This window comes from Sciurus carolinensis, chromosome 2 (assembly GCF_902686445.1).
Source record: "Sciurus carolinensis chromosome 2, mSciCar1.2, whole genome shotgun sequence".
Taxonomy (NCBI): domain Eukaryota; kingdom Metazoa; phylum Chordata; class Mammalia; order Rodentia; family Sciuridae; genus Sciurus; species Sciurus carolinensis.
Genome location: NC_062214.1, coordinates 109,809,982 through 109,824,468, shown reverse-complemented (window position 1 = coordinate 109,824,468; position 14,487 = coordinate 109,809,982). Strand labels below are relative to the sequence as shown.

Genomic DNA, 14,487 nt, shown 5'->3' with positions numbered 1-14,487 from the left:
GAAAAACTATTTTATACCAGGCCTCGAGAAACTTGTCAGTATCTGGCTTTGGCTCGAGTGTCAGACGTTTTTCAAGCTCAAAGCTGTGAATGGAACGTAACTTTCGCACCAATGGAACATCCCTGTCTGGCTGAGTAATCTCTGAGCGGACACGAATTGGTGAACCAAGACTTGGAGCATTGAGAATACCATTGGCTTGACCATGGCTGTTTTCCTCTTCAGTAGCAGCCTAGAAAAATAAAACAATGAAATATATTCCAGGTACCATACATGAAAGAAATCACTGAAGATTTTCAAAATAATAGAAATAAATGGTTAGATGTGTTTTCAGAAGATTAGGCTACTGTGACTACTTTATCTCATTATAAGTTTTCTTAATTTATATTCAGTTTCAGTATTATTTTAGTTTAAATTTTTGGTACGAAGATAAACAATCTAAAACTGTTTAATGACTTTGCCCTTTTCTTTCTTTCTTTCTTTTTTTTTGGGGGGGGGGTATTGGGAATTGAACTCAGGGGCACTCAACCACTGAACCACATCCCCAGCCTTTTTTTTCTTTTTGAATTTTATTTAGAGACAGGGTCTCACTGAGTTGCTTAGTGCTTCAACCTTGCTGAGGCTGGCCTTGAACACGTGATCCTCCTGCCTCAGCCTCCTGACCTGCTGGAGAATCACAAATTTGAAGCCAGTCTCAGAAACTTAGTGAGGTACTAAACAACTTAGTGAGACTCTGTCTCAAGATAAAAAGGACAGGGGATATGGCTCAGTGGTAAAGTGCCCCTGGTTCAATCTGCCCCTCCCCAAATATTATGTCTTAAATTGCACAGAACCTATCTCAGTGAATTGCAAATAGAAGGTGCTAACTATTGAATTTATGAAAGAATGAATAAATACAGAAGGTTAATGGTCGATTTTGTTTCAGTATTTAGGTTAATGCTTTACCTAGCTGCATACTGCCATGGCAAATAATGGACAATGACTTAAGAGACAAAAAAATCAGTCATTTAAATTTCACTGAGATCAATAGTGATCACAAATGAAAGACAGAAAACTAATTTAACTCTTATGTTAAATACCCTTTCACTCTCACATACAACAATATCCACATGGGATCGCAACTGAGAATGTCACTAGTGATTTTTTTGGCATAAGAACCATAAAGACAGTCACAGTTGGTATTACAAAAATCAGATACTAAGGGCTAATTGTCTGATCTAGTTCACTGGTAGAATGTGTGCTTAAACACATACACCACACCACACCATATTGCACACACATACCACAACACTGACTCCCTGTCTACTTTTTATTACTCATTCCTGATCACTCTTAGTTCAGACAGTGTGCTTCAGTCAGACTGCATTATGGCATATCACTTCTATGCAGACAATGTTTTTACAAATGACTCGCAAGACAAAAAGTATATACCTGCCATGCTATGGTCTTTTTTTTTTTTTAGTTGTATATCGACACAATACCTTTATTTATTTATTTTTATGTGGTGCTAAGGATCCAACCCAGTGCCTCACACATGCTAAGCAAGTGCTCTACCACTGAGCTACAACCGCAGTCCCCATGCTATGGTCTTATTTTCTGTATTCCCTCTAAAATTCATACATTGAAATCCTAACACTCGAAGTAATAGTATTAGGAGGTGGGCCCTTTGGGAGATGATTAGGTCATTGAGGCAGAGACCTCATGAATAAGATTACTGTCCTTATAGAAGGCCCAAGAAAGACTATCTGCCCCTTCTGCCAGGTGAAAACACAAAAATAAGAAGTCAGAAAGTGGGTCCTCATTAGACCCCAAATCTGCCTCGATGCTAAACATCCCAGCCTCCAAAGCTGTGAGAAATAAATTTCTGTTGTTTATAAGATACCTATTATATTTATTTTGTTATAGTAGCCCAAATGAATAAAGACAATATCCTTAAGTTTTTTAATTAAATAATTTAACTGTTGTACAAAGTCCTCAGAACTAATCACAGAGGATTCTTGTCAGGATATATCCCATTCATAAAGTATAATTAGCCAACTTTTTATCAATCATGTTAATAAGTATAAACCTAAAACTTCATTTCAAAAATATAAGTTTAACCTCCTTCCTAACCAAGTTTTTTTTAAAATATTTTTTTAGTTGTAGATAGACACAATACCTTTATTTTAATTATTTATTTTTTTAATGTGGTGCTGAGGATAGAACCCAGTGCCTCACATGTGCCAGGCAAGCCCTCTACCACTGAGCCACAACTCCAGCTCCAACTATACTTTTATAAAAACACTTAAGCAGCACACACACACAAAATTAACACACTAATTTATAATTCATTGCCCTTCCATCCTATTATCTTCATCTTATATGAAAGGGAAAAGATCAAGAAATCTCTCTCTGTATACTAATAAATGTACCTGCTTGCCATTCTAATGAAGAAAAAATTATTTACTTAGCATCCAATTCCTTAGCTGATGATCTGTTTGATGTGTTTTACTTCCAGCCCTCCTCACTTCCCCACCTGCATTTCAGACAGTGTTCAGAATGGGTACTCAAAGCTCCACTGGTCCACCATAGAGGGCCCAGAGTTTTATCACATTCTTGAGGAAAACTATTAATTTTTGTTCTATAGATATTTCTCTGCTTTTAGTCTCAATGTCTAGCTTATTTTTAAAAACTCTTTTTCTTTATTCCTTTTGTTCATCTGCCCTTCCTTTCTTTTTTCTTTTTTTTTTCAATGCTGAAGATCAAACTCAGGGCTTTGTGCATGCTAGGCAAATATTAACCACTGAGCTTCAGCCCCAGCCTGGTTTTTTGTTTTGTTTCTATTGGTACTGGGGATTGAACCAACTCAGCTCAGTACATTGAGCTACATCCCCAGCTCTTTTTTACTTTTTATTTTGAGTCTCACTAAATTGTTGAGGCTGGCCTCAAACTTGAAATTCTCCTGCCTCAGTTTCCCAAGATGCTGAGATTACAAAATTCACTACCATACCACACCTTTACCTTTTCCATAAAATTCAAGGTTAAGATTCATGTTTGGTATCTATAACATGAGTGTTATGGAACAAATGAACCAAAATGCTGCAATTAGAGATATTTAATAGCAAAACTATGTTCTGTCTACTTCTCATTCAAAATTGAGAATCATGATACTTTGGTGCAACAATAAGAAAAAAAATAATAAGTACACAGAAAGATATTACTTCCTATGCAGGAAATACACACCTTACAAATCCCAAGCTTTATCTTGTTCTTGTTGGCATCCATCTCTTCCCAGACATCCTTTTCTTGGGGACGAGGGTGTCCCAAAGATCCAGGTAACTTATCTGGTGACACACCAACAGGGATGCCATTCTCCCCATCACTAAGCTGTTCGTCTGGAAACACTTCATCTGTATTTTCTCGAAGCAAGTCTCCTGGGATGGGAGTGGCATTCGCAATTCTAAAAGCAAGGGGAGAAAAAAAAAATCAGAGAACTTTGAAAGACCAGAATAAAAATTACTATGGGACTATCTTATATTTATTTCTGGATTTAAATAATCAAGTGCATATATGATTAAGAGAGAAAAAAAATCAACTTGAAAACTCAGGTCATATCAACTTACAAAATAAATTTCTAAATTTTGAGAATTTAAAAATTTCAGTCTGATTTAAAATACAAATTCTAATATAATAACTCACTAATTTGACAATCATTTTCAGAAATATTTGGTCTAATTTCCAAGAAGACTTCATCAGTTTTAATAAGATTTTCTACACTTTATCCATTTTTCTTAGAGAATTAAAAAAACTATAAAGAGAAAAATATTAAGGGCAGTAAGGAAATAAATAGGGGTTAGATCTCTGTTGTTATTATTTTTTTTCCAGTGCTGGGAATTGAACCCAGGGACTCGTGCCTGGGAGGCAAGCACTCTACCAACTGAGCTATATCCCCAGCCCTCTGTTATTTTTTTATACAATAAAATGTGCACTGTTTTTTTCATTTATAGACTTCTTACTAAGTACCACTACATGCAAAGCCCTACCAACACAAAGATGAGGGAAAAATTTTTTAAACTATAGAAGAAATGGAAATTCTGCAATTGTGTAGTTTAGTTTAGCATGGGAAAATATAGAAAATATTAATTGGTATTTGTCTATATATTCCTTTCAAAGTAATTCCATGTCCTATTTAATGGCTGGTCATCTGGCCCTTAGACTCCTGGTCCACAAGAGGTTTTACAGTTCTCAATTATTAGTTATTAAGTGAAAAAGTCTCTGCCAGTGCTAATGTTCTATAATTATAAATACTCATTTGGTTTTTAAAAAATATTGCTCACTGAACACAGCATTTAACACACAATGAAACCTCTTCTGACAAGTGATCTAGAATATCTAAGAGTATCTAAGAGTAGGAAAATACAGTGTTTGTTAGAGTATACTACCAGGTGTAATTGTGAGCAGCAAAATAAGCATCCTCTCAGAAAATCACTTGAAAGGTAACAGTTATACTCTGGCATAGGTGACAATGACTTCATATACTCATGAGAAGACCAATGATTTTTCAAGGGCATGCTCCTTCTGACTTGATGACCTTTATTCCCACTTCTGCCTTAATGGATCAATGCTAGTTGAGTCTCTTTATCAATAGATTTAAGGTAAGTAATCTGGAAAAGCACTTATAATGGTTTCCAGGGGAAAAAACCCATATAGCCTCGTAAAGTAATCCCTGTAGTTCTGACTCTAGAATCATATTAAAAAGGTAGCTTGGCATAAAAATAGTTCAAATGAACAAACTTATTATAAAAGTAATTAAAGATCAGAAATAAACTGACAACTGTAGACTGGGGTTGTGGCTCAGTGGTGGAGTGTTTGCCTAACGTGTGAGGCACTACGTTCAATTCTCAGTACCACATATAAATAAATGAATAAAAAATAAAGGTCTATCAACAAGTAAATATATATATATATGTGTATATATATATAAATAATTTTTAAAAATAGAACTTGACTACTAAAATTTTTTTCAGATAGTTCATTTACTGATGCAAGAGGCACAGTGTACATTAGTATACATGTGCCATATGGTAATCCAAATGTTTATTGAAAGAATCCCCTTTATTCCTGAGGAAAGGTAAAGGCAAATGGATGAATATCTGAACTCAGGAAGCCTAGTCTATTAGTCTCACCATTTTTCACATTTTAATCACTCAGTATTCTGACCAAATTCTTTTTATCCTCTGCTCAGCATTTATCCTCCTCCTTTCCAACTAATTTAATTCCTCAGCACTTCCTCCTTCTGCTTCTCAAGAAATAAACCACATTTCTACCTATTAATCTGTTACTATTTTCACTCAAACTTAGTTTCCCACTTATTGCTTATGCTTCAGGACAGTGCCACACACTTAAAGGAACTCATCCATCTTCTCCACACTGGCTTTCTTTCACACAGGCTCTCTTCTACCCACCCATCCCCCTCTGCATTTACTCCTCACTTTTTACTTCGTCCATAATTAATATTGTCTTTCTTCTCTTGATCCAAATCTGCAGTTTGATATTATATAGAGAAACAATTCCTTTTTTAAAAAATATTTTTTCACCCACCATTTGACCCAGCTATCCCACTCCTCCACTTATACCCAAAGGACTTAAAATCAGCATACTACAGTGATGCAGCCACATCAATGTTCATAGCTGCTCAATTCACAATAGCCAGATTGTGGAACCAACCTAGATGTCTTTCAATTGATGAATGGATAAAGAAACTGTGGTATATATATATATATATATATACAATGAACTATTAGTCAGCCATAAAGAATGATAAAATTATGGCATTTGCAGGCAAATGGATGAAATTGGAGAATATCATGCTAAGTGAGATAAGCCAATCCCAAAAAGCCAAAGGACAAATGATCTCCCTGAGAAGCGGATGATGACACATAATGGGGGGTGGGAGGGAGGTAGGAGGGACTGTATAGAGGGAAAAGAGGGGTGGGGAGGGGTGTGGGGGAAGGAAAAAATAACAGAATGAATCAAACACCATTACCCTATGTAAACACAAATGGTATGCCTCTACTTCATGTACAAACAGAGAAACAAGATGTATCCTATTTGTTTACAATAAAAATAAATTTTTAAAAATATATTTTTTCAGTTTTCAATGGATCTTTATTTACTTTTAAAATTTATATGGTACTGAGAATCGAACCCAGTGCCTCACGTATGCTAGGCAAGCGCTCTACCACTGAGCCACAACCCCAGCCCCAAGAAATAATTCCTTTTCGGGAATATTTTAGTAATTCAGAAATATGAATAAGAAAGTCAATTTGAGAGTAATAACACATAGTCTGTGCTTACAGGCAACATGTAACAGAAGCAGATAAAGAGGAAAAGAAACCAAAAACAAAACAAAATAAAAACAAAAGGAACTGCATTTAATACATGTAGAGGACAAAGCATTCAAAACAAACATCAAGAACATGGAAATACACCACAAACTGTTCCTAATACACTATGTGAATTAAATTACTTTCATAAGAGGAACATATTACATGTTCTGTTCCCACTAAACTTAAGCCCAATATAGTTACATATAACTGAGCCTCATTCTTTCCAGGATGCCATATATTCTCTAGAAATATAAGGAACGCTCCCCTCTCATTTTGAAGAAAATTCACTGTATATTTGACATCATAAGTCACTAAGTTCTAAGCTCCCAATTCAGAGTATGATCCACCAATATTTTCTAAGACAAGTAATTCCAAAGACAAATATTCTAAAAGCAAGGTTAATTCAAGGAAACACATAGGTTTACCCCTATGTCTTAGCATTTGACCATCTGAGGGAATCTGGATAAACTAAAAGAAATTTCAACGAATATAATGCATCCAGATAAGGTACCACTAAACAGAGTGTTTAGGACATACCCAATTGCAGCAGGAGTCAGTCGGGTGTGCAACTGAGGGGTGGTAGAAGTGGTGGTGGTTGTGAGGGAGCCATCAGTTCCAGACTTCTCCCAGTCAAAAGGGTCACTCTCAATTACTCCAAAGGTCTTGATGCTATTTTCAAACACAGATGTAAGGAGCTAAACCACAAAGAAAAAACTAGCGTAAGCCAAGAGTAAACATAGTCACTTTCTTCTAAATGAGATAGCAGTCCACATTTTCTTCGAAACTGATAATTCAAAAAGGGAAATATGAATACGGATTATATGTGGATGATAATATGGAATCAGTGTTGATTCTTCTCAATTGTGGTTAGTGATCATAGTTATTTTTCTTTTTACTTCTGATTAATTACTTTTATTTTCTTTCAACCCAGACTGTAAGCCTCAACAAGCCCGTACATGTCTGATCTTGTTCATCACTGGTCCAGGGTATAACATATTGACTTTACACATAAGAGTTACTCTAAAATCATTTTTAGAATAAATGTTCATTTGGAATAATAGTTCTGGAAGAATCACATAACTTACCTTTCATTTAAGTCTCAAAAAGAATGTGGAAAAAGAAAGAAACATAAGAGGAATTGGAAAAGGCATATTTATAAAATCTGGGAAACTTTGTTTTGGTCCAGATTTTGTTGATGTAGGTTACTTAAATTTCAGTTTAGGCTGCTCTAGAACATCAGAGATAGAGGCACATAGAAAACACAAGGGAGGAAAGGAAGGGGAACTGAGACCCAGGGTTTGGGAACTGAAGTACCAGACATTATTAGAATTCCCTTCTCCTGACTGAAATCAAGAATCTCAAGGGTTTTCACAGAGGCAGCACCTACCCGCTGTGTGACTACGTGGACCACTACTATTAAATTCTCTGTACTGTGCTACAAAAGGGAAAGTCCTAAATGTTTTTTATGTCATGTGTCCTTTTATTATGAAATTATTTATTTTCTTACACTTAGCATAGTATCAAATGTCTTAGAAAATGACATTGGGCCTCAAATTGGAAATAGTTTGTCACTGTTATGGTGATATAAGAGACCAGCAGCAGGAGGCAGAAAGGTGGAGGACATCAAACAAAAAAAAGAGGAGGAAAATTTAAAGCACTTAGGCACTTAAAAGCACCCAGTCAGAACAAATGCAGAGCTCTGCAGGTATTTTTAAAGGAAAAAAAAAAATATTACTAGGGAGATCCAAGATGGCGGACTAGAGGGAGGCTGCGTTCCTTGTCACTCCGTAACTCTGGTTTCAAGCAGAGGATATCTATTTCTTGGTGAGGCAGTTTTTGCTGCTTATTGATCCCCTGCTGTTTACCCCATTTGTCTGCTGTTTTCACCTGCAGTCTGCCAGCATATCGACGCCTTTTTGAGTGCAGATTGCTCACTGTCAGGTGCCTATCATCCACCGTTTGCCTACCTGTTGCCTGTCCATCGCCTGCCTTATACCTATCCATCACCCAACGCACGAGGTTCACCTCCCGATCGTCCGACAACAGTTAGCAAACTGATCGCTGACCGCCAGTTGAGCACCAGCTGCCTGCTGTTACCTGGAAGTTCACTGTTACAGTACCTGCAGGTTTGATTACACGTGGCTGCCACCATGTTGAGACAACAGCCAGGCCCCATAGGACCCCTGGTCAGACTGACTGAGCCCCATCTCCAGGATCCCTCAGCCCAACTGATCACTTCCTGCCTCTGGGGCCCTCACATGGACTGACTGCTCCTTGCCGCCAGGACCCCAGACCAACTGACTGCGCCCTATCACCGGGACCCCAGACCAACTGATTGCACCCGGCCTCCAGGATCCCGCAACCACGCCAAACACACCCGACCTCCAGGACCCCTGCCGGACCAACCGCACCCTGCCTCCAGGATCTCCAGTTCACCACGCCCACACCCAGAGCTGCAGCTCCCCATCTGCCAACACATTTGGAAGCCAGAGTAGCCATCTTGGATAATCCTGGAAGCCGTAGCTCCGACCTTTAGGTGGGGCAAATCCCACCCTGAGACGCCTGCTGGAGACTTGAAGCTCATTGTCAGGGGCTATTTGGTCTAGAATTGCATAGTATCTGAATTGGGCACTGCTAATATTGATCTCCCCTTAAAGAAGAGGTTTTGGAAACCTATAGGGCCACTATAAGCCTATAGGGGGAAATCTACAGTGCAATACCCCAGATCTGCACTGCTAGAGGAGAAGATACATGAACAACATGAAAAAACAAGGGAAGAAAATGATCCAAACAAATCTAGATTCTATATTAATAGAATCCAATGACAGTATGGTAGCAGAAATGTCGAAAAGGACTTCAGATTATACATGATTAAGATGATTCACGAAGTAAGGGATGAGATAAGAAAGCAAATGCAGGCAGTGAATGATAATACCAATAAGCTGAAAGAGCAACTGCAGGAAGCAAAAGATCATTTCAACAAAAAGACTCTCAAAAAAAAAAAAAAAAAAAAAAAAGACAAAATATTTAATCTTGAAAATAAAGTTGCCCAAACAGAGAAGATGGTAAGAAATCATGAACAGAATCTCCAAGAACTATGGGACATCATGAAAAGACCAAATTTAAGAATTATTGGGATTGAGGAAGGCACAGAGATACAAACCAAAGGAATGAACAACCTAGTCAATGAAATAATATCAGAAAATTTCCCAAACCTGAAGAATGAAATGGAAAATCAAATACAAGAGGCTTACAGAACACCAAATGCACAAAATCACAACAGGTCCACACCAAGGCACATTATAATAAAAATGTCTAACATTCAAAATAAAGAGGATTTTGAAGGCCACGAGAGAAAAGCATCAGATTACATATAGGGGGAAACCAATAGGGATAGCAGTCGACTTCTCAACCCAGACTCTAAAAGCTAGAAGGGCCTGGAACAACATATTTCAAGCTCTGAAAGAACATGGTTGCCAACCAAGAATCCTATACCCACCAAAACTAACCTTCAGATTTGAAGATGAAATAAAATCCTTCCACGATAAACAACAGTTAAAAGAATTTACAAATAGAAAGCCTGCACTACAGAATGTTCTCCACAAAATATTCCATGAGGAGGAAATGAAAAACAACAATGTAGGTCAACAAAGGGAGGAACTACCTTAGAGAAAAACCACTCAAAGGAGAAACCAAGCCAAGTTAAAAACCAAAAATTAGCCCAAATGACTGGGAACACAAATCTTATCTCAATAATAACCCTGAACATTAATGGCCTAAACTCATCAATCAAAAGACATAGACTGGCAGAATGGATTAAAAAGAAAGACCCAAAGATTTGCTGCCTGCAAGAGACTCATCTCATAGAAAAAGACATCCACAGACTAAAGGTGAAAGGATGGGAAAAAACCTACCACGCACATGGACTCAGTAAAAAAGTGGGGGTTTCCATCCTTATATCAGATAAAGTGGACTTCAAGCCAAAGTTAGTCAGAAGGGATAAAGAAGGACATTTCATACTGCTTAAGGGAAACATAAATCAGGAAGACATAATGATAGTAAATATTTATGTCCCAAACAATGGTGCATCCCTGTACATCAAACAAATCTTTCTCAATTTCAGGAATCAAATAGACTACAATACAATAATTCTGAGTGACTTTAACACACCGCTGTCACCACTAGATAGATCTTCCAAACAAAAACCAACCAAAGAAACCATAGAACTCAATAACACAATCAATAACCTAGACTTAATAGACATATATAGAATATTCCATCCATCAACAAGTGGATTCATTTTCTTCTCAGCAGCACATGGATTCTTCGCTATAATAGACCATATGTTATGCCACAAAGCAGTCCTTAGGATATGCAAAAAAACTGAGATACTGCCTTGTGTTCTATCAGATCATAATGGACTGAGATTAGAAATGAATGACAAAATAAAAAACAGAACTTACTCCAACACCTGGAGACTAAATAATATGCTATTGATGAAACATGGATAACAGAAAACATCAGGGAGGAGATAAAAAAAATTCTTAGAGGTCAATGAGAATGATGATACAACATATTAAAATCTCTGGGACACTATGAAAGCGGTACTAAGAGGAAAATTCATTGCATGGAGCGCATTCCAGAAAAGAATGAAAAGTCAACAACTAAATGATCTAACATTACAGCTCACAGCCCTAGAAAAAGAAGAACAGAATAACAGCAGAAGTAGTAGAAGACAGGAAATAATTAAAATCAGAGCTGAAATCAATGAAATTGAAACAAAAGAATTCAAAAAGCTGACAAAACAAAAAGCTGGTTCTTTGAGAAAGTAAACAAAATAGACAAACCCTTAGCTACACTAACAAAGCGAAGGAGAGAGAAAACTCAAATTACTAAAATTTGTGATGAAAAAGGAAATATCACGACAGACACCACTGAGATACAGAACATAATGAGAAGCTACTTCAAAAATTTGTATTCCAACAAAATAGAAACTACCGAAGACATTGACAAATTTCTAGAGACATATGCTCCTCCAAACTGAACCAGGAGGACATACACAATTTAAACAGATCAATATCAAGCAATGAAATAGAAGAAGCCATTAAAAACCTACCATCCAAGAAAAGCCCAGGACCAGATGGATTCTCAGCCGAGTTCTACAAGACCTTCAAATAAGAACTCATTCCAATACATCTCAAAGTATTCCAGGAAATAGAAAAGGAGGGTACCCTACCAAACTCATTCTATGAAGCTAATATCACCCTCATACCCAAACCAGGAAAAGACACATCAAGGAAAGAAAATTTTAGACCAATATCCTTGATGAATATAAATGCAAAGATCCTTAACAAAATATTGGCAAACCATATCCAAAAACACATTAAGAAAATCATGCACCACAATCAAGTGGGGTTCATCCCTGGAATGCAAGGATGGTTTAACATCTGTAAATCAATAAACGTGATCCATCATGGCAATAGACTTAAGGATAAGAATCATATGGTTATTTCAATTGACACAGAAAAAGCGTTTGACAAAATACAACACCCCTTCATGCTCAAAACACTAGAAAAAATAGGGATAGTAGGAACATACCTGAACATTGTAAAGGCTATTTATGCTAAGCCCATGGCCAACATCATTCTTAATGGAGAAAAACTGAAACCATTCCCTTTAAAAACAGGAACAAGACAGGGATGTCCTCTTTCACCACTTCTATTCAACACTGTCCTCGAAACTCTAGCCAGAGCAATTAGATAGACTAAAGAAATTAAAGGGATACAAATAGGAAAAGAGGAACTTAAGCTGTCACTATTTGCTGATGACATGATTCCATATTTAGAGGATCCAAAAAACTCCTCCAGAAAACTTCTAGACCTCATCAATGAATTCAGCAAAATAGCAGGCTATAAAATCAACATGCATAAATCTAAAGCATTTTTATATGCAAGCGACAAAACATCTGAAAGGGAAATGAGGAAAACAACTCCATTTGCAGTAGCCTCAAAAAAAATAAAATACTTGGGCATCAATCTAACCAAAGAGGTAAAAGATCTCTACAATAAAAACTACAAAACACTGAAGAAAGAAACTGAGGAAGACCTTAGAAGATCGAAAGATCTCCCATGTTCTTGGATAGGCAGAATTAATATTGTCAAAATGGCCATACTACCAAAAGTACTATACATATTCAATGCAATTCCAATTAAAATCCCAATGACGTACCTTACAGAAATAGAGCAAGCAATCATGAAATTCATCTGGGAAAATAAGAAACCCAGAATAGCTAAAGCAATCCTTAGCAGGAAGAATGAAACAGGGGGTATCGCAATATCAGAACTTCAACTATACTACAAAGCAATAGTAACAAAAACAGGGGCTGGGGAGATAGCTCAGTTGGTAAAGTGCTTGCCTTGCAATCACAAAGCCGAGGGTTTGATTCCCAGCACCACACACACACAAAAAATAGTAACAAAAACGGCATGGTATTGGCACCAAAATAGACAGGTAGATCAATGGTACAGAATAGAGGACATGGACACAAACCCAAATAAATACAATTTTCTCATACTAGACAAAGGGGCCAAAAATATGCAATGGAGAAAAGATAGCCTCTTCAACAAATGGTGCTGGGAAAACTGGAAATCCACATGCAACAGAATAAAACTAAACCCCTATCTCTCACACTGCACAAAAATCAACTCACAATGGATAAAGGACCTTGAAATCAGACCAGAGACCCTGCAACTTATAGAAGAAAAAGTAGGTCCAAATCTTCAACTTGTTGGCTTAGGATCAGACTTCCTTAACAGGACTCCCATAGCACAAGAAATAAAAGCAAGAATCAATGACTGGGATAGATTCAATCTAAAGAGCTTTCTTTCAGCAAAGGAAACTATCAGCAATGCGAAAAGAGAGCCTAAAGAGTGAGAGAAAATCTTTGCCACTCAGAGCACTAATTTCCAGAATATATAAAGAACTCAAAAAACTCTACAGCAAGAATACAAATAACCCAATCAACAAATGGGCTAAGGATATGAACAGACACTTCACAGAAGAAGACCTACAAGCAATCAACAAACATATGAAAAAATGTTCACCATCTTTAGTAATAAGAGAAATGCAAATCAAAACTACCCTAAGATTCCATCTCACCCCAATTAGAATGTTGATTATCGAGAATACAAGCAACAATAGGTGTTGGAGAGGATGTGGGGAAAAAGGTACACTCATACATTGCTGGTGGGGTTGCAAATTAGTGCAGCCACTCTGGAAAGCAGTGTGGAGACTCCTCAGAAAACTTGGAATGGAACCACCATTTGACCCAGCTATTCCACTCCTCGGCCTATACCCAAAGGACTTAAAATCAGCATACTACAGAGATACAGCCACATCAATGTTCATAGCTGCTCAATTCACAATAGCCAGAGTGGAACCAACCTAGATGTCCTTCAATTGATGAATGGATAATGAAACTGTGGTATATATATATATATATATATATATATATATATATATATATATGTATACATACATACACACACAATGGAATATTACTCAGGTATAAAGAATAATAAAATTATGGCATTTGCAGGCAAATGGATGAAATTGGAGAATATCATGCTAAGTGAGATAAGCCAATCTCAAAAAACCAAAGGACGAATGATCTTGCTGATAAGCGGATGATGACACATAATGGGTGGTGGGAGGGGGGCAAGAATGGAGGAAGGAGGGACTATATAGAGGGAAAAGAGGGGTGGGGGGGGAAACTAACAGAATGAATCAAACATCATTACCATATGTAAATGTATGATTATACAAATGGTATGCTGTTACTCCATGTACAAACAGAAACAGCAAGTATCCCATTTGTTTACAATAAAAATAAATTTAAAAAAATATCACTAACCTAACAAAATAATTTTCCAATTAAGGACCAGAGTAACTCTAAATTCTAATCTTCATCATTAGGATAGTACAAACAGAACAATTCGAGAACTGTTTTTTTTGACAACTGAATTCACTGCATTACTTATTTCTAAGATATAATAAAACCAGAATTTTCAACTCAGTTACTTGCTCAGATTTGAGAATAATTAGTCACTTAATAAAAATCATT

The 14,487-nt window shown here is 36.8% G+C and overlaps 1 protein-coding gene across 2 annotated transcripts in view; it reads right to left on the bottom strand.

Annotated features, from left to right (window-relative positions):
* The window catches only part of Ttbk2 (tau tubulin kinase 2), a 169,934-nt gene that overhangs the window by 17,627 nt on the left and 137,820 nt on the right, over window positions 1-14,487 (bottom strand). For both annotated transcript variants that reach the window (XM_047538644.1, XM_047538645.1), the window contains 3 exons: window positions 6,903-7,060; window positions 3,220-3,436; window positions 18-229 (listed from right to left, as the gene is read on the bottom strand). In XM_047538644.1, coding sequence (XP_047394600.1) covers window positions 18-229; window positions 3,220-3,436; window positions 6,903-7,060 — 587 coding nt within the window. The remainder of the gene's footprint in view (window positions 1-17; window positions 230-3,219; window positions 3,437-6,902; window positions 7,061-14,487) is intronic.